The 19,984-nt window shown below is 40.4% G+C and overlaps 1 protein-coding gene across 2 annotated transcripts in view; it reads left to right on the forward strand.

Annotated features, from left to right (window-relative positions):
• The window catches only part of CILK1 (ciliogenesis associated kinase 1), a 40,211-nt gene that overhangs the window by 1,812 nt on the left and 18,415 nt on the right, over window positions 1–19,984 (forward strand). For both annotated transcript variants that reach the window (XM_015136532.3, XM_077999807.1), the window contains exons 2-5: window positions 1,602–1,656; window positions 6,751–6,872; window positions 8,136–8,215; window positions 19,457–19,589. In XM_015136532.3, the coding sequence (XP_014992018.1) occupies window positions 1,602–1,656; window positions 6,751–6,872; window positions 8,136–8,215; window positions 19,457–19,589 (390 nt within the window). The remainder of the gene's footprint in view (window positions 1–1,601; window positions 1,657–6,750; window positions 6,873–8,135; window positions 8,216–19,456; window positions 19,590–19,984) is intronic.

A 19,984-nucleotide genomic window follows, 5' to 3' on the forward strand; every position in this document is an offset into this window, starting at 1 on the left:
TCCTTAAAAGGTCCCCAGCAGGCCTGAGCCAGTTGCCAACCCTGTTATTGACTTACTCATACACCCGTTATTGGGTTCCCTACCTCTCTTTTCTCAGTCTCCTGCTCCTTGCCTTGCTTCCTAGAATCACCTGCCAAATAAACTACCTGCACCCAAGTTCTCGCCCAGGCCCTGCTTTTGGAGGAATCCAAACTAAGACAGCTTCCAATGTCTTCCTGTCTGTTTTAGGATGAAGCCCCAAATGTTTAATGTGACCTACAAATTGCTGCATCATTTGGCTGAGCCACTGTTCCCTTCAGGTTCACTTTTATAGGCTCTTTTCCTTTCTTCACAGCACTTGGTACAGAAAATTATTGTCTACCTTCCTGCCATGATGTCAGTTTCATGAGGGATGTCTTTCTCATCATTGTCTCTCTATTGCCTGACAAAGCACCTACTGTACCACATAGCAGGGGCTAAATAATATTTGGGGCATGAATAAAGGATTTGATCACTCTACCAGGAGACAGTGTGGCAAGGACAGAGTGAGCTGGAGAGATGGGAAGTTTGTTACTGGCCAGCAGTGAGACCTCGGGAAAGTCGTGTACCTTCTCTGTTTCTCAGTTTCTTCAGCTGTCCTATCTGTTTCACAGGGCTGCTATAAGACAAATGAGACAATGTGATTGCAATGCACTGAAAAATATAACCTTGAAACCTGGATTTCTGATTAACTCATGGAGTTTTCTTTTCTCCACTCAGGCTCTAGACCAGGGGTTGGCAAACTTTCTCTATGAAGGGCCAGGCTGTAAATATTTTAAGCTTCACAGGCCATATGGTCTCTTGCAACTACTCAGTTCTGCTGTTGTAGTTCGAAAGCAGCCACAGGCAGTATATAAATGAATGAGTACGGTTGTGTTCCAATAAAATTTCACTTATAGAAACTGGAATTTGAATTTCACAAAATTTTCATATCGTGAAATATTATTCCTCTTTTGACTTGTCCCCCAGTTTAAAAAGGTAAATGTCGTTCTTAGCTCATGGGCCGTACAGAAACAGATGGTGGGGAGGTTTTGGCCCATGGGTCATAGTTAGCTGACTCCTGCACTAGAGGGTCTAGAGCTCTGCTGTCTAGTATGATAGCAAGTAGCCATATGTGGTATTTAAATTTCAATTTAATTAAAATTAAAATTGAGTTCCCACATTGTGCTAGCCACATGCCAAGTGCTCGGTAGCCACATTTGTCTGGTGGCTACCATCCTGGACAGCACAGAACAGTTTCATCAATATAGAAAGTTCTACTGGACAGCTCTGGTCTAGATAGAATAAGCCTGAGCAAGTTCCTTCCAGGGCAAGGTTAGCTGGTTAGTATAGAGCAAGACAGTAGTCCAGGCCTCTCTGGACTGTACCACACCACTGCTACTGGCAAAGGTTGTGACTTAGGATTGATTATTGCACTGCCATTTGAAAATAAATGCTAGTTTGGGATAGTATAATACTGGGTAGAAATTTAAACCCACTTTAAGTCCTGTTAATTAGGTTCAGAAGGAAAGCATTTTTCTAAAAGCAAAGTTTAATCTATTACTGAGAATAAGTGTGTTGTTTGTTCCTTTCTTCTCTTCTAGAATGAAAAGAAAGTTTTATTCCTGGGAGGAATGCATGAACCTTCGGGAGGTTAAGGTATTTATTAATATACCAAGGAATAATTTATGGATGATTAAAATAGCTTTGTACATGCTTAGATTTATAGTTGATGTAGTCATTTCGTTTGAATTTTTTCACTAATGCTGGAAAGGGAGGCAAATGATAACATTACAGCTGAAGCAGAAGATTATGATGTAATTGTATATACTGTTATTAGAAAGCTTTCATCTTTAATGGATCTCTTATATCAATATATTTCAATATAAAGAAGTTGAATGTGTTGATTTAGTGAATTATTATTGCCTAATTGTTTTCTTAATTATTAACATAAGGGAAAATCTATTTGATTTTGAATGTTTTTCCCTAGACATAATAGCAGTACTTACTTCAGTTTCTTGCTCTAATAATTTGCACTCCACTCTCTGTGAGGAAATTCATTGATCAAGGTACACCCATGTCAAGCACTGTGGAGCACAGATCTTTACTTTTATTCAGCCTTCTGACTGGATTCACTATTCTCCTCCTTTCCCCCTGCACCTTCTTCTATTGATTTTGTTCCAATTTTTCTCTCGGTCAGAGTAGATTGACCACATTGAGTTTTACATGCATAATTCTCTTCCTTGTGCAGTGGAGTGGCGCTTCATCTAATTTTAGTCCTCTCACCCAGCCCTGTTTGAAACACCTAATAGAATATTGAAAAACACCCTTTCTTTTTCTCCAAAGGAGTCCTGTACATGGAAGTGGGGTTACAAGTCTAAAGCAGGGATCGGCAAACATTTTCTGTAAAGGGCCAGATAGTCAGTCTCTTATGCTTCTAGGACCAAAAGGTCACATTGAAGATGTTATATAGATACGTGTGTAACAAGAGCAAAAGCAAATTTCCATAAAATTTTTATTCATAAAATATAAAATTTAATAATAATTTAGTATAATTTTCTGTATTAGAGGTCTTCCAATGAGAAGAATGATATTCTTTTTGAGGGGACATAATATTTAACTTAATTGGAGTTCAAAGTTAGTGTTCCCTATCATCAAACTGACGGCAACCGTTCATTTATAAAAGTATTCTTTTTTATCTTTTTTGGGTGGGTGTGGTGGCTCACACCTGTAATCCCAGCACTTTGGGAGGCTGAAGCAGGTGGATCACTTGTGGTCAGGAGTTCGAGACCAGCCTGGCCAACACGGTGAAACCCCATCTCTACTAAAAATACAAAAATTAGCCAGGTGTTATGGTGGGCACCTGTAATTCCAGCTACTCAGGAAGCTGAGGCTTGAACCTGGGAGGTGGAGGTTGCAGTGAGCTGAGATTGTGCTACTGCTCCAGCCTGGGTGACAGAGCAAGACTCAGTCAAAACAAAAACAAAAAAAAACAAAAATATTCTTAGCTTGTGGACCATACAAAAACATGTGGTGGGCTGGATTTCACCCATGGGACATGGTTTGCCAACCTCTGTTCTAGAGAATAAAAGTTCGAGATGATCCAAAAACATCAGATATAAAGAAACAAACATCAGAGATAAAAAAACAAAGATAATCCAAGGACATTTTCTCTGTGACATGAAGTTCTGAGAGGTATCCATGGCTTGGATGTTAAACCTTTATTTTTCCATATAGCTAATTGTGTATTAGTTCTAATGCAAAAGAGATTACTCATATAAACAGTTTAGAAAAACTGGGCACATAGCGTCTTAGGAAGCAAGTGACTGCCTCAGCAAGGTAGTTGAAGAAACTGCTCCTCTAGCTGATGACCACCAGACAACTCCTACTCTTTTTCCTTGCCTGCACAGATGCCACATCGGCTGCCAACTGGGATCCTCCCCACCCCCACACCCCCGCGCTTGTTGAGCCTCACACAGACTTACCAGCGCTGGGCCACAGCCTAACCCTGAACACAGGGGAGGGAAGGCGGAAGCGGGTAGAAAGGAGGCACCTTACAAGATTCCTCATCCCTTCCTCCCTGCTGAGGTCCTTCTTTTGTGCCTACTGACTCAGAAGGGGAAGGGAAAGGAAGATCACTGAAGGCCTCTTGTCACTATCATTTCTCATGTCCTGCCAGCTGCTTCATTCCAGCAGCAGAGGGAACTGAAGGGAAATTTTGGTACTCACCACATCACTGTTCCTTCTTCATTTCCTTTCTCCTTGTTGCCACCTGTCTGTACATTTCCGTGTCCGCTCGTGAAGACCCCGTGGACTTCAGGGAGATTCTGCACCTGACGGCCACGGCAGGGAGGGGAATCCCTGCTCCCGTGATGTCCTGCGGGAATGGCACCTGGTGCTATTTTTCTTAGAAGCATAGCCTTACATGGCACTATGCTATTCTAGACACCATCTTGAAACCATAGGCTGCCTATATTCTGCCTACTGTGTTCCTTTGCTGTTTCGGGTTTTTTTTTAACCATCTTAATTTTTTATGTCGGTAGGTTCTTGCTCCAACAATTTCCCCCTCCTTCCCGTATCTTTAAACTCTTTTTTTTCCACCCGCTCATTCTCTTTAGTCTATAAATGTGCCCACCATTCTCTCTAACCCAAAAAAGTCCCAAACCTCTCTCCCCTTGAGTTTCTACCTCTTTCCTTTTCTTACATTACCTTCCAAACTTCTTTCTTCAGTGCAGCTTTCCCACACCCCAGTTACTTTTCAACCTCATCGAGTCAGGCATCTCCCTCTGCAACTCTACTTAAGGCAGCAGATTCACCAGAAGAACTCAGCAGGTATATACCCGGCATCCAAATGGTTTGCCCCCTGCCTTCTTCTCCAGCCAAAGTCTTACAGATGAGTCTCCCTCAGAATCAAATTAGGTTGATTCTCATCCTTCATCCCCCAGACAGAGTCCTGCACTCAGTTTCCAGGCCTCAGCTGCAGTGGGCTTCCCTCCTGACATGCCCGCTGCCTCCCAGCAAGCTCATCCAGGTGTCACTCTTTCTTCAAGTCACATCTCGGTTATGCTCCCACTGACCACTCAGGGTTTGCTGATTACTCCTTGACACATCTCTGATGGTCCTTGTTTCTGTCATTCCCTTGGCACTTAATATGATCTTTCTTATTTTGTTAGATGTATTTTGTATCCATGTCGTGACTTTCCAATTAGGTTGTTTGCCTCTTAAGAGCAAGCACTGCATCTTAAGCCTCAGTATACCCTGGGGGCCCAGTACATTGTTGTTTTAATAGTTAGAAACTGTTGATCAGTCCCTGATGTGGACAACACTGGTAATATCCAACTGAAAGCTTCATCCATGAGGATAAACAGTCTCCATTTGGACTGTTGATCAGGCTTAATTTCCTACTTTTGCTTCTCCACTCTGACACAACTGACCTGCCTCTATCTCTGCTTTGGAATCCTTTCCTGAGCCAAAATAAGATGCTTCTTTGGAAATACATCTTCATAAAGCCAGTCACATGACATCCCCCACACAAAATTAATTCTTCTTATTTTAATCTACTATGGACTTTCTTGTTCATGAGCCTCACCTAGAAACAAGAGCTGTGAGCTGCTATAGAGCTGGGCCAGTAATTCATGGCTCCAAACACACTTCAGGCCAGGAGCTGAAGGCACCCCACTCCTTGCCTAGAATTCTCTCCCAGAAAAGCTTTAAAACCACTTCGTTTTCCACTGAATGAATTTTCCCCAAGGCTGCTCATCCACTAGCTTCCTCAGGCATGCTTGTGATGCGTTTTAAGCAAACAGGCAAAAAAAAAAAAAAAGCTGCGATCACTGAGAGTTTAGTGAATACTTACTAAGTTAAGCAATGTTTATATTTGTTACTCATGGAGAACCAGGAATCCAACTCAACTAAAAGAAGTAATCAGCCCCTTTGGTCCATACTAGAAGGATCTAGCAAAACAATTGACCAAAACAGCTGAGGATTCCCTGCCAGAGAAGTATCTTGGCAGGAACTATTCTTCTGGGGAGGAAGCTCCAGAGAGTCTTATTTTGTTCTCTTTTACCGACCATATTTCGTCTCTCTTGCCAGCTGCTTGAAGTAACTGATCATATTACACATTCCCAAGCTTTGAACCCTGGGTACTTTATCACTGAGTGTTCTTCTAGATGAGGATATTCATTTTAACACTTTCCTCTTCATATGTTTTCTTTGTTTTATAAAAAAGGATGTTCTTTTTAGTGAAATTCAAAGATATCAACTTAATATTGGACTCCCTTCTCTATGTATGAGGAAAGGGCTATTTTAATTAAAGGACTCATCTCACTGGCCAAAGTGACACTTGGAGGCTTTCATGAAGGAGACAGTCGATCAGATTCTGACTATCCAAAGCAATAGTTTTTAGGTATGTCTGCTGTACAAGAACAGGGATGCTGCTCACTAATACAGAAGTGATTTGTTCACTATCAACGGAACTAAGGATACAAACAGAAAACAGTGTGCACATGGCTATACTCACATGTACGCATGTGTTCAGGAAGACGAAAGGTATATATGTGTGAAGATGAGTAATCGGAAGGCCATGCACCATTTTCTGAGCCACCCTCTAATTCCTCATCCACTGCCTGACTTTTTGCCTTTGTTCTTGGAAGCAGAAGGATTTCTGTTGTCTTACTTCAGGGTCCTCTTGTCTCCTTCTGGTCCTCTGTAACTCAAACTCACATTGTAAGAAGAAGTGCTCTATGCCTTGTGGACACACACGAGTCCGACAAAAGTCAAGAGAAGCAGGCCATCAACCCTTCATCATTTTGAACAATTTCCTATTCAAAGTGTCTGCAGCCTGTTATCTGGTGATCTCAGCCCAACACAGCTGCATTCTCCAGTGCTAGAAAAATCTAAGCTTCTTTTATTGATTCCTCTCTGGCTACTTCCACAGCCTGAATTCCATCATCTGGAGGGGGTGGGCCCAAAATAGCCCTGATACATTGCCTGGTGCTAGGGGCAGCTAGAAATACCAGTTACTGGTCGAATATGTACCTTTTGTCAGTTCATTGAAGTAGTTTTTCTATATAAGGTTACTATCAATTTCAGAGATATACTGTTTATTAAATTGTCAATAAAATATAATTTAGGACATTGCTGTGGTTCTAAAATTAGATGTTTCTTTCCAAGTATACATAGGATTACTTTTCTGTTTCAACAACAGATTTTCTCTAATATTTGTTTTGTTTTGTTTTTCTTCCTTGCCTTTAGTCTTTAAAGAAGCTCAACCATGCCAATGTAGTCAAATTAAAAGAAGTTATCAGGGAAAATGATCATCTTTATTTTATCTTCGAGTACATGAAGGAAAATCTTTACCAGCTCATTAAAGAAAGGTACAGTTTGGTCATCATTATCTTATTATAGAAATAAATAGGCAAAGCAGATGTGTTTTCTTTCTCTGTCTCTTCTTTTCTTACTGCATTATTCTGATTCTTTCTCCAATCCTTTAACTTTCATGCTACTGGGCTTTAATGTTGAAAGCTGCCAGTTAGATTTGGGGCCCACCCATATTTCTACTTTAGAGGCCCTCTGTTAGATTCAGGGAAACTGTTCTCAATGCAGTCATTTTCTTGTTTTAAAGAGTTATTCATCCAGGCTGGGCGCAGTGGCTGGCGCCTGTAATCCCAGCACTTTGGGAGGCCAAGGTGGGCGGATCACCTGAGGTCGGGAGGTCAAGACCAGCCTGACCAACATGGAGAAACCCCGTCTCTACTAAAAATACAAAATTAGCCGGGATGGTGGGGTATGCCTGTAATCCCAGCTACTAGGGAGACTGAGGCAGAATAATCACTTGAACATGGGAGGTGGAGGTTGGCGTGAGCCGAGATCGCACCATTGCACTCTAGCCTGGTCAACAAGGGCGAAACACCATCTCAAAAATAATAATAATAATAATAAGAGTTATTCATCCAAAGAAGCTCAGGTTTAATAGACATTGCAGTTTTTCATTCCCACTAGGACATATAGGCAGAGCAACTAGAAGTCAAGGATAGACACAGCTTCCTGGATTTTGAGACCTCTGTTGAAAAGTCCTAGGTTTATTTCAGTTCCTCTCTTGCTGCGGCACTCAGGTGCTTGCATGCTGGCAAAAGGAGGCTAATAAGAAATTTACCTGTGACAGTAATTTTGAACTTTAAAGGTGACCCATGTGGAGCCTCTTGGGCACATTTTTTGTGGCAGAATGAATGCCATTCTCAGCACCCCTCTGAGTGATCTGAGTAAACAAATATCATCTTTATTGACAGTAACAGCAGTGTGCTGTGTGTTTTGCTCATCCAGGAGGAAAATATTAGCCATTGCATTATATAAGGGCTTCATCTGGAAGACCTCAAATTTTCCCCCCCAAATTATTTTAAAGTTTTAGTTTATATCATGGAGAGAGGAGATTTTTTTATTTTTATATGCTATGTTGGAGGAAAACCTTTTTTTTTGGCTTACTATCAAATGTTTGTTTAATCTTTTCATTTTTGTAACATGTGAATATATTTGGTGTTTATAAGGTAGCCCCCCTGTATAGACAAATGGTATTCTTTAGTATTTATTATCAAAGGATCTGGCCTTTGATTTATAACTTTGTTTTCCTCTGCCTCATATAGAAATAAGTTGTTTCCTGAGTCTGCCATAAGGAATATCATGTATCAGATATTACAAGGACTTGCATTTATTCACAAACACGGTAGGTGATTCGGAGTGTTGTGCTTTTGAAGAGCAGTGAAATGTTGTTATCAAGTAGAAGTTGTAGGAAACAGTAATATTTTTGTAGCTGACTGCCAGAAAAGGTTAAAGAGTTAAGAGGCTGACAATGGATTTTAAAATATATTAACTTTTATAACTTGATCTCTGAATTTCCCTTGTTACTTATTGTGTCTTTATGTTTTTATTCTGTAGGCTTTAACATTAAGCTTGTTGGTTATAGATCTAAATATTATTCCTGACCATTGACTAGTATGTTAAATGAAAAACTTACAATTAGAATTCTGAGAAGTTTCATGTATTATGTTTGGTCCACTAACAGTGCTTCACTGTTATTTCTCATTTTTCTAATGTATTTATATTTCAACTTGTTTCAAACGGGTTTCAAAGTAGTCTAACAAAATGTATGTGACACAGGAAAATAGAATAAATTTAAAATTAGCAAACTATAAAAAGAGACAAAGGCAAAACAAGGTGTGGATATAGCCAGAGGTGAGGTTAGTCCTCAAAATACATGCCAGCCAGTTTTATTTCAGTAGAAGAAGCAGGCTAAGATTTGATTGTGAGCTCGTTGTCAGACCATGCAAAATGTGAAATAGTACCAGTTACAACACACGTAGGTAAAAACAGACCAGTTGCCCAAGAAAAGCAGAACTATTCTTGATGCCAAGACCAGGGAGAAGCTTTTTTCATGGACCCTTTAGAAAGGATGGTATGTAACATGACTTTATCATAAACACAGTGACGGGTTTTAGAGAGCAGTTTGATGTCAGTCATATCCCTCAATGGAGGCCAATTACATCACCTAATCAGAGAAAACATCTCTACAGGGGCCAGTCTGAGTTGTTCTACAGATGGTCTGGTTAGGCTGGGGAGAAATGTAGAATATCCGAACGAACGATGACCACATACTATTCTGGAAATCCCCCATCACTGTTGTTCTTAGCTGAGCTTTTGAAAGGTATTAAGAAGCAATGAGTTTGAGGTTCTATTTTCCAGCAACTACCTGGAGTATTGCTGCTTGTCGTTACTAATTAGACACAGACCCAGCTGGGGTTGGATCAATACTTGTGAGCACAGAGCCACCAGATGGATGTATCCACAGGTGGGTCAGAAGTCTTTGCAGGAGGTCATTTGAGGTCATTGTAGTATACAGACAGATGGGCCAAGCTGATTTTGCATAGGTAGAAATCCATTTACTCTCAGTCCAAAGATGTTGTTGCCATTGTCAATATTGTACCAACAAATGAGTTTTATTACTCAATAAGGAGACTGGGTTGAAGCCCTTTGATAATACAGTCAGTTCAGATTTTTAAACTTTAAGAGATGGTCTCTTTATGCTGCCCAGGCTGGCCTTGGACTCCTGGGCTGTAGCGATCCTCCTGCCTCAGCCTCCTGAGTAGCTAGTTTAGATTTGATGTAAATTGACAGTGAGTAGAAAAGACCTTGTGCTGAAGAAGGTGGCATAGTACATTTGGGATCATTACTAGCCTGTCCTTTACTTAAGGTAGCCCCTTACAATTAGAGACTAAATGAAACATAGACAAACTTAGGCTATCTACAAGTCCTAGTCTGCCTCAGGCACATACTGAGTAATCAGCATGTCATGCGCAAGACTGAGTCAAATTGTGAACCAGTTCTAGTCAAAAGTTTCTAGTACAAGTTTTCTCTGATTCCATTGACATTTGTAGAACTAGCACTTGGGCCTTTATTCACAAGAATTCACAAGAGATAGTGTGAATTTGCAAAGCATTAAAAACTTCTGGCATGGTATCTTAGGGACAAATAGGAGAAAGGTCACTTATTAGATTAAGAGCTCAGGAAAAAAAATTAACGAGAACTCAGTGGGATTCGCAAAAGAGACAGCATATTTTCAGATAGAGATCAGTCATTGTGTCTCAGTTATTCAGGCTATTTTCTCAGTACTGGGAACTGAATGGTAGACTTAAACAAAAGTTAATATTCTTTGGTTTTCTTTTCTTTCTCATTTTTGTTGCTATTCTTTAGACCCAGATACTTGTTGCCAGAAAGTAGCCTTTTGTCCAGGCTTCTACCTAATCAAATGTATGCATATATATACACACACACACACACACACACACATACCCACACAAACACATAGACCACACATAAGCACCCCAAGCCCCAAGACATGTGCATACACATGCAAACATCTACATGTACACATACCCACATGCATATATACCTACATATACATTCATCTTACACACACACACACACTCTCATCTGTAGTACATAATTTAGCATCCATATATTACTGTGTCAAAACAGTCTGTTGGAACTGCACTGTGTTTCCCTCTCTGCACTAGACACTCAGACCACAAGGTACCAGGGAAGGCTCAGTTTATGGAGAAGGTTGGACTTCGGCTTTTATAACCTCAACACCATTGCCATTATCAGAGATTCTTGTTGACACTTTTCCTCAGCAATTAAGTGCCCAGTTCCAGTTTGAGCTTAACATTTTATCTGTTACCTTATTTCACTGCCAATTTATCAGGTAGAACGAATAGGTGATATCTAGTCTTTACAAAAAAGAGGAAACTTAGGTTCAGAGAGGTTCAAAAACCTGTGAAAGTTCCCATTGCAATAAAGTGGTTGAGTGAAGATTCAGAAAGCCTATGCCTGTTTGCCACGCTTGATTAGAAAAACTGTCTGTGCTCAGAGAGAACAAGAGAATAAGAGGTGAAGAAAATAATAATCATTATAAGTGGTATAGATACTAATTTCAGTCTCACTCTGTCACCCAGGCTGGAGTGCAGTCATGCAATCTCGGCTCACTGCAGCCTCCGCCTCCCAGCTTCTAGTGATTCTAATGCCTCAGCCACTGGAGTAGCTAGGACTACAGGTGCGTGCCACCACGCCCGGCTAATTTTTGTGTTTTTAGTAGAGATGGGGTTTCACCATGTTGGCCAACCTGGTCTCGAACTCCTGCTGTCAAGTGATCCACCCATCTTGGCCTCCCAAAGTGCCAGGATTACAGGATTGAGCCACTGCACCCAGTCCCTATCCTATTTTCACTGATAATGATTTTTAGAAACTGTTTCATGGTTTTTGTGTGGTATTGACTTTGGTTAAGTGCACATGTACCTCTATATTCCTTTCCTTCAGCAATGGAAAAAAAGCACTTAAAGCACTTCAAAGTCACATGAATTTCCGGCTTGTCTCTGGTAGCCCATTCTCACTGTGAGGAGGTGCACTCTGCCCCTGGGGAGTAGATTCCTCTGAGGGGAGAACAGTGCTGCCGTTAGTTGCTATGGCCATACTTTGTGTCACTGAGTGTTTTCCTCCCACAGGGAATGAAAATGCAGCTCTACTTGGTACTGATTGAGCAATGCCAAAGCATATGTCCTTTGCAGGAATTAAATAATTAATGCAAATAGTCTGTTTCAACTCTGACTTGACCTTACAGATATCCAGGTCACACTTATCCGTGCCAGAAATAGAAATGCATTGGGCAGTCTGAAGGACAATGTTTTGCACCAAGAGATGGTTCTCTGCCTCTGTGTTTCCTCACTGTCTTGCTGTGCATGACCTTGAGACAACCCGTTGCCTTTCTATGCATTGCTGTCCTTGTAGCCTTCTTGATAAAAACATTATAGGTTTGAATTTAATAATATCTGGGAAATTAAAGTTTCCACAGCAGGAAAGTGTCCTATATAAATTCATAGTGTTTGAAGATTCTCTGGTTATTTCCATATATTCATATCCGATTCATCAATAACAAAATGTGGTAGAGGGGAGAAAGCCTTCTTTGTAGCTTGATGTTTTCCTTGCCCAATGGTTATTAATGAAAAAGTAAGCACACACATTTTCTGCCAGGATGAAAGAAAATCCCTGTGTTATTCAACTGGCATATAGGACTCTGAAATTAAATTGAAGGTCTGTTCCTGTCTTCTGGAAGTCAAACAGTTTTGAACAGGAAAGTTCTTATCATAACAGCACTTTGCTGTTGCGTGATCTCTGAATGACCCCAACTAAAAGGGTTTCCATTGTGAATCAGAAGCCCAGGGGAGGAAGTAGGCTTATTGTTATAGGTCACATTGCACACATCAGCAGAACTGGAACCCTGCTACAAATCGGTTTTAGTACCACCTCCTCACCGATGGGGCATGCCAGATGTAATTCTTATTGGCAAAAAATGGAGCCATGTCTGCCTCCGTACTTTAACAGGTTATGGGAGGGTAAAATGAGAGAATGTGTTAATAGTAGTACTGTTAATGACCAGCTCTCGCAAGATATTAATGTGCAAGCACTGTCAAAAAGCTTTACATGCCGGGCACGGTGACTCATGCTTGTAATCCCAGCACTTTGGGAAGCCAAGGTGGACGGATCGTCTGAGGTCAGGAGTTCAAGACCAGCCTGACCAACATGGCGAAACCTGTCTCTACTAAAAATACAAAAATTAGCTGGTCATAATCCCAGCTATGCTGGAGGCTGAGGCAGGAGAATAGCTTGAACCCAGGAGGCAAAGGTTGCAGTGACCTGAAATGGCACCACTGTACTCCAGCCTGGGTGACAGAGCGAGACTCTGTCTCCAAAAAAAAAAAAAATCTTTACAAATATAACGTATTTAATCCTGCAGAACAACCCCATTAGGTGCTATTATTTCCCCATTTTACAGATAAGAAAACTAAGGCACAGGAAGGATAAATACTTTCCAGCCAGTGAGTAATGGAATTATGATTTGAAATCAGGCAACTTGGCTGGTCTGCGCACCAACCCACTATGTGACATTGCTACTTATAAGGAAATACTAATGTCATGTTAAAATAGACATGAAAAGTACCTGTATATGCTGTATATGACATAAGGATCTTATACTTTTAATTACCAGGAATAGATCTTGTGTGTATAAGGCTGATAATAGCCCATTGCTATATTATTCAGTACTTAACAGAGGGCTAGATAGTCTACAGATATATTCACAAATTTATTATAAAGGCTTCTACTTGAAGACAGTATAACAAATACAGCATATGTCAACCTACAGATACAGTCTTTCATCAGTCATTTTTATAGTCTGTTAGCAATTAATTTTCTTTCCCAGCCATTTTCCCTCGCTTGTTTTGAGCCTGAAGTATGGCCCATAAAAAGAGAAGCTGCTTAAAGAGATATGTGAGGAATTGGAATCTTCCTTCCCCTCATTTCATTAGTGTGCATGTCCTCTGTGGAAGTAGGATTAAAGAAGAGTTAGCAGTGAGGGAGAGGATAAAGCTTGGCTGATGGGAGGGGTGGCCAGTGTTTACAGGAGCATGACTATGGTGGAAACAAAGAACGAGGTCTGGAGTATGAGCACGATACTTGCATCTGAGTACGAATTGATGATAAGATGAACTGAGCAGAGAGAAGACACAAGTTTGTTGTGGTGGGTGTTCCAGATGATGCCAGAGGAAGTTGCCGTAGTGGGTAGGGACTGCAGAACAGAGGACTCATTATAAGGGAACTGCCACATAAGTTTGGAAATAATAATTACCCCAAGTAAATGAGAAAAAGGGAGTCTCTGAGGAGAAACAGCATTAATCTAGGCTTGAGAGGGTCAAAACAACAAATCAAGATTTAGCTATATGGGCCAGGCACAGTGGCTCACGCCTGTAATCCTAGCACTTTGGGAGGCTGAGGCGGGTGGATTACTTGAGGCCAGGAGTTGGAGACCAGCCTGACCAACATGGCGAAATCCTGTCTCTACTAAAAATACAAAAATTAGCCGGGCGTGGTGGTGCAGGCCTGTAATCCCAGCTACTTGGGAGTCTGAGGCACGAGAATTGCTTGAACCTGGGAGGTGGAGGTTGCATTGAGCTGAGATGGTGCCACTTCACTCCAGCCTGGGTGACAGAGCAAGACTCTGTCTTACAAAGGAAAAAAAAAAGATTTAGCTACATGCATTGAAAGGGAGAGTAGAGCTGGACACTATAACAGCTATGACACATTTCTTGGTGGAATTGGGAGTAATTCATCTACCGCCCCCTGCCACCATGACTCAGTTTTCCCATCTGTTCAGTAAGAAAATGATGCCTGCCATTCCTTTTTTTCACTGGAATGTTTTGAACGCTCTGAGTTTTTAGGAAGACAAACCATGGTCTCACAATTCATCTATTTTCAGAGGTCGCAGGTGCATTGACAAAAGATCACTGTAATCACTGCTTGTATCCTTACACATTCTTAAGCCAATTCCAAAATGGAAACACACAATCAGGCCTTCTGCAAGCTGGAGGGTGCTCTGAAGAACGGAGGGTCCAAACACAATGACTCAGTTATACTAAGTCTTAGAGATGTCACCCACTGTGGTAGGCATGAATAAATCTTCATTTAATTAGGCTGATCATAAGCATCCAAATGTCTCTATATCAGAAATCTTCTCTTTCATTTTAAAGGCCATTCTTGACTGATACTGAATGCTCTTTGCATTTATTGAGTTGACAACCTCAAGTTTGGTTCTTATTGTAATTTTGGTTTAATTTACTATTAAGTTCACTAGGATATTTCAAGGAATTGTATGAGGAATGCCATTAGGTATGTACCAGTACAATGGCAGGATAAAGAATGAACAATGGAATATATATTCATAAATACTTCACAATATACATACAAACCTGTGTATGCATGTGCTATAAAATAACAAACTTGCTGCGCCTGTCTCTGGTTTAACCCTTGTCTAACTTTTTTGAACTCGTCAATGCCTTGGATTGTGGAAAATAGAAGCAACCCCGTGATGGGAAGGAAGTACTTCCTCCTCTCACTTATGTCCTCTTGAATGTATCTGATCACTTCTATACCTTCATCCCCTTCTGTGTTTACTGGGTTCTAGGCTCTGTAATTACATTCACTTTGTCCATCTAAGCCAGCTACTTCTCCTACAGATCTGCCATTATGCCATAGTATAATACTATCCATTTGGAACTTGACCCAGTATTAAGTACTGTTATCTTTAGAATGATGAACAGAGAGGATTGTCCTTTTACTAAAATATTGTTCGTTTCCATGATAATGGCAATTAGTATATTTTCACATATAACCACATCACAATCACCCTCCCTTTGCTCTAGGGCAGAGACAGAAAACAACCTTGACCAATAGATTTAGTCCTACTAGAGTTCCTGCCTTCATTCATTCATTCAACTAATACTAATACAACTCCCTCTGTCACAAGGACAACAAGCTCTGGGCCCTCATTGTCCCCCGCACTACTGGGTTATTGTTCTCTCTCAGTTCTCAGTGCTGTCTCATGGATTTCCTCCCTCCTATCCTCCTCACAGCTCTGGTCTGCTCTCTGGTTGACCCTGGCATTTGGCTCAGGTAGATGTGTTGACATTAAGCTGTTTATGTTCCCTACAGATGAAAGTCCTTTGTTCAATGAACAAGAATATATTATGAGACCACTGTGTTCCTGCCACTGTGCCAGGCATTCACAAGAAATATAAATGTGGCCTCTGCCCTTAAAGTGCCTCCATCTAATTCATAAAAAATAGTTAACATACCTGAAGTTGATAGAGCTCAACTGGAGTTAGAGGGGAGGGCCTATTATGTCCATGAGGGCAAGAGTCATGTCCATTGCATTGTTTCTGAATCCTTAGAACCTCATCTGTTGCCTGGCATGGAGTAGATGCTCAGTGAAAATTTGTTGGTAGAATGAATGAATGAATGAAGGCTAGTATATTAGAATGGCATCATGCTGTAGTCCCAGCTACTTGGGATGGTGAGGCAGGAGAATGGCATGAACGTGGGGCTTGCAGTGAGCCGAGATGGCACCACTGCACTCCAGCCTGGGTGAAGACTCCGTCTCAAAAAAAAAAAAAAAAGAATGGCATCCTGGAAGAAGCAAAACTCAATACAGGTGTTGGAGGATAGCAAAAGTGGGGATTGATATAGACAAAAAGGAGCAAAGGGCACATTATTAATGGAAATAAATACAGTATGCATAAGTTGATGACTGGATATGTTCTGAGAAATGTGTGGTTAGACGATTTAGTTGTTGTGCAAACATCATAGAGTGTATACTTACTTAGACACAGCTAGATGGTATAGTCTACTATGTAGCTAGACTATATGGTATAGCCTATTGTTCCTAGACTGTAAGCCTCTACAGCATGTTACTGTACTGAGTACTATAGGCAATTGTAATACAATGGTAAGTATTTGTGTATCTAAACATAGAAAAGGTATAGTAAAAATATAGTATAAAATATTTTTTAAAATGGTACACCTGTATAGGGCACTTACCGTGAATGCAGCTTGTAGGAAATGGCTCTGGGTGAATCAGTGAGTGAGTATGAAGGCCTAGGACACTTTATAAACATTGTACACTGAGGCTACACTAATTTTTTAAAATTTCTTTCTTTAATAATTAATCTTAGCTTGCCGAAACTTTTTATTTCATAAAAATACATTTTTTAACTTTTTGACTCTTTTGTAATAACATTTGGCTTCACACACATACACATTATATGGCTGTACAAAAATATTTTCTTTATATCCTTATTCTATAAGCTTTTTCTGTTCTTAAATTATTACTTTTTAAACTTTTTTGCTAAAAACTAAAACACAAATACACACATTAGCCTAGGCTTACACAGGGTTAGGATCATGAGTATCATTGCCTTCCACCTCCACATCTTGTCCCACTGGAATGTTTTGAGGTGCAGTAATACACAGGGAGCTGTCCTCTCCCATGATAACAATACCTTCTAGGTACCTCCTGAAGGGCCTGCCTCAGGCCATTTTACAGTTAACTTTTGTTTTTCATTTTGTTTTGTTTTGTTTTGTTTTGTTTTTTAGTAAGTAGAAGGAGTACAATTCTAAAATAATGATTAAAAGTATAGTATAGTAAATACCAGATAAGTAGTTTTCAGCTTCATTATAATATTATAAGACCACCATTATACATGCAGTCCATCATTAACTGAAACTTCGTTATGTAGTGCATGACTGTACAGTGAACTTAAAAGGAATGAGGAGTTGTACCTGATTGGAGCACACTTTACATGTATTAATAAGTGTTGGAAAATAAGTTTCTCTCTTTAGGTAGAGTGAAAGGAGTTCAGCCCTGTTAAATATAAAAAGGAATCATGGATGGCTTTTGTGGGTGAATGAGAGAGTGACAAGGGAAAGACAGTGTTTAAATGATCAGGATTATAGGAGAGAAACTGGAGCAAGGAAGATCTGCAAGAAAGTAGTGGCAATGCAGGCATAGGCAGTGAGAAAGTAGAAAGAGACAGATATGAGATTCCCGCTCCCCCAAACCTCCTGCACCGCTCCAAAATGAAGTCTTGCTTTGTTGCCCAGGCTGGAGTGCAGTGGTGTGATCTCAGCTCACTGCAACCTCCACCTCACAGGTTCAAGCAATTCTCCCACCTCAGCCTCCTGAGTACCTGGGATTACAGGCATGTGCCATCACGCCCAGCTAGTTTTTAAAATATTTTTAGTAGAGATGGCGTTTCCCCATATTGGCTAGGCTGGTCTCAAACTCCTGACCGTCAAATGATCCGCCCACCTCAGCCTCCCAAAGTGCTGGGATTACAGGCGTGAGCCACCACGCCTGGCTGATATGAGATGTTTTGATAGAAAATACAACACAATATCATAACTGGGTAAGGTTGGATCCAACATAACTACAAGGTACCTAGAAATCTTATCCAAAGTTTAGGAAGGAGAGATGATTTGGGAGAGGACAAAAGTGGTTTTGGATAAGTTAACATAGGGATGATAGTGACATCCAGTTGCTATCCAAATAGAGATTTAGGTCTTCAGAAGGGTAGAGAAGGCACATTAGAAATGTAGACTTGAGCACTGTCAATATACAGGTTGTCAAGGAATCACGTAGATCTTCAGTGATCGCTTTTAATTTCTCCCATAATGTGCTAGTTAGAATCCAGCTTTCACAACATTGATACAGATTGAGTATCTCTTATTTGAAATGCTTGGGTCCAGAAGTGTTTCTGAATTTGGGGTTTTTTCAGATTTTGGAATATTTGCATTATATTTTACCAGTTGAACATCCCTAACCCAAAAATCCAAAATCCAAAATGCTGCAATAAGCAGTTTCTTTAAGTGTCGGGTTGGTGCTCAAAAAGTTTCAGGTTTTGGAGCATCTCAGATTTTGGATTTTCAGAGTAGGGAATACTCAGCCTGTAATGATAGCAATGATAACGTGTAACAAAGAATAGCAGCAGCAGCAGGTGAGTTATATTTCCAGTGTTGGTGTCCCATTGAGATTTGGAGCCACATTGAATGATGTCTAGGTTGGTGATACTCTCAGGAAGTGGGAGGTTTGGGGTTTTCAGTGACATATATTGCAATTCACTGGGTGTTTGAGTGAGCTTGGAAGATTGCCACGTTGACTATCTCCTGCCTGTACCTCCAGAGCTCTGCTATAGCTGAGACGGGCTTCCCACATGATGAGTTATCTTTGCCTTTCATGTGAGCTGTAGATGTACCATTGTACTTCCTCATTAGGCAAAGTAATAAGTACTTAACATTTAAACATATGTTACAACATACTGCACAATCTCAGATATGAGTAGGTCGTATTCATAAATTCTTTCTTAAACAAAAATTATAATTGTGTTTCTGCTGTGGTATAAACTCTCAATTCCCATCAGACAGTTATCTGGGCCGGGCATGGTGGCTCACACTTATAATCCCAGCACTTTGGGAGGCTGAGGCAGGAGGATAACTTGAAGCCACGAGTTCAAGACAAGCCTGGGCAACAGAGCAAGACCCTGTGTTTACTACAAAAAAAAAAAAACTAGCCAGGCACCATGGTTTGTGCCTGTAGTCCCAGCTACTTGGAAGGCTGAGACAGGCGGATCGCTTGAGCCCACACTGCAGTGAACTATGGTTGTGCCACTGCACTCCCACCTAGGCAATAGAATGAGATGCCATCCGTGATATTTTTCCCTTGAGTGACAGTTTATTTTTGCAAAGTTATCTCAGCCTATGATCCAGTTTGATATTTTAAAAGAAATTTTCTCTCTTGTAAATAAAATTATGAAGATCACCTTTGAATGATTTGCAAAGGGAAATGAATGTAATCCTATGAGAAGTTCAAAGGACTGTACATTATCTGTGGGAAGAACGCATAAAGCCTTTGGTGCCATGCTAGACTACTTTTTAAATTATAAGTATTTTGCAGAGAGCAATACAATTGCAAAGAATAATATGGAAGCAAACCTGCATTTGGATTTCTTCTCCTCTACTGTCTCTGTAGGCTTCTTTCATCGAGACTTAAAGCCTGAGAACCTCCTCTGCATGGGACCAGAACTTGTGAAAATCGCAGACTTTGGTTTGGCCCGAGAAATCCGATCAAAACCTCCATATACAGATTATGTATCTACCAGATGGTGAATACTATTTTTCTCAAAATTATTTAATTGCACTTCTTTAAAAAGATATCATTATGCTAAGGATAATGTTAAAGTCACAAACGTTAACTTTTCACTAAAAGAAACAGTGCAGTCTGAAACACATATTTATAGATGTGTTGGTAGTGTATAAGGTTAAAAATCTTGTATTCTAAATCATGTTAAAAGAAAACCTATTATGCTTTTCTATAATGTAAATCAAATTTTATATATAGGCCTTCCTGAGGACAACTTCCCAAAAGAATTGTGTAAAATATTTTGCAAAGACCTGTCTGAGAACCATCTAATTGCTATTGTGAAAACTTCGAGACACTGGGAATTTGATTTAAGCAGTTTGCCGTGACCAAGTAGCCTACACACAAGTTGTAGGTTTT

The sequence above is a fragment of the Macaca mulatta genome, chromosome 4 (genome assembly GCF_049350105.2).
Source record: "Macaca mulatta isolate MMU2019108-1 chromosome 4, T2T-MMU8v2.0, whole genome shotgun sequence".
NCBI lineage: Eukaryota > Metazoa > Chordata > Mammalia > Primates > Cercopithecidae > Macaca > Macaca mulatta.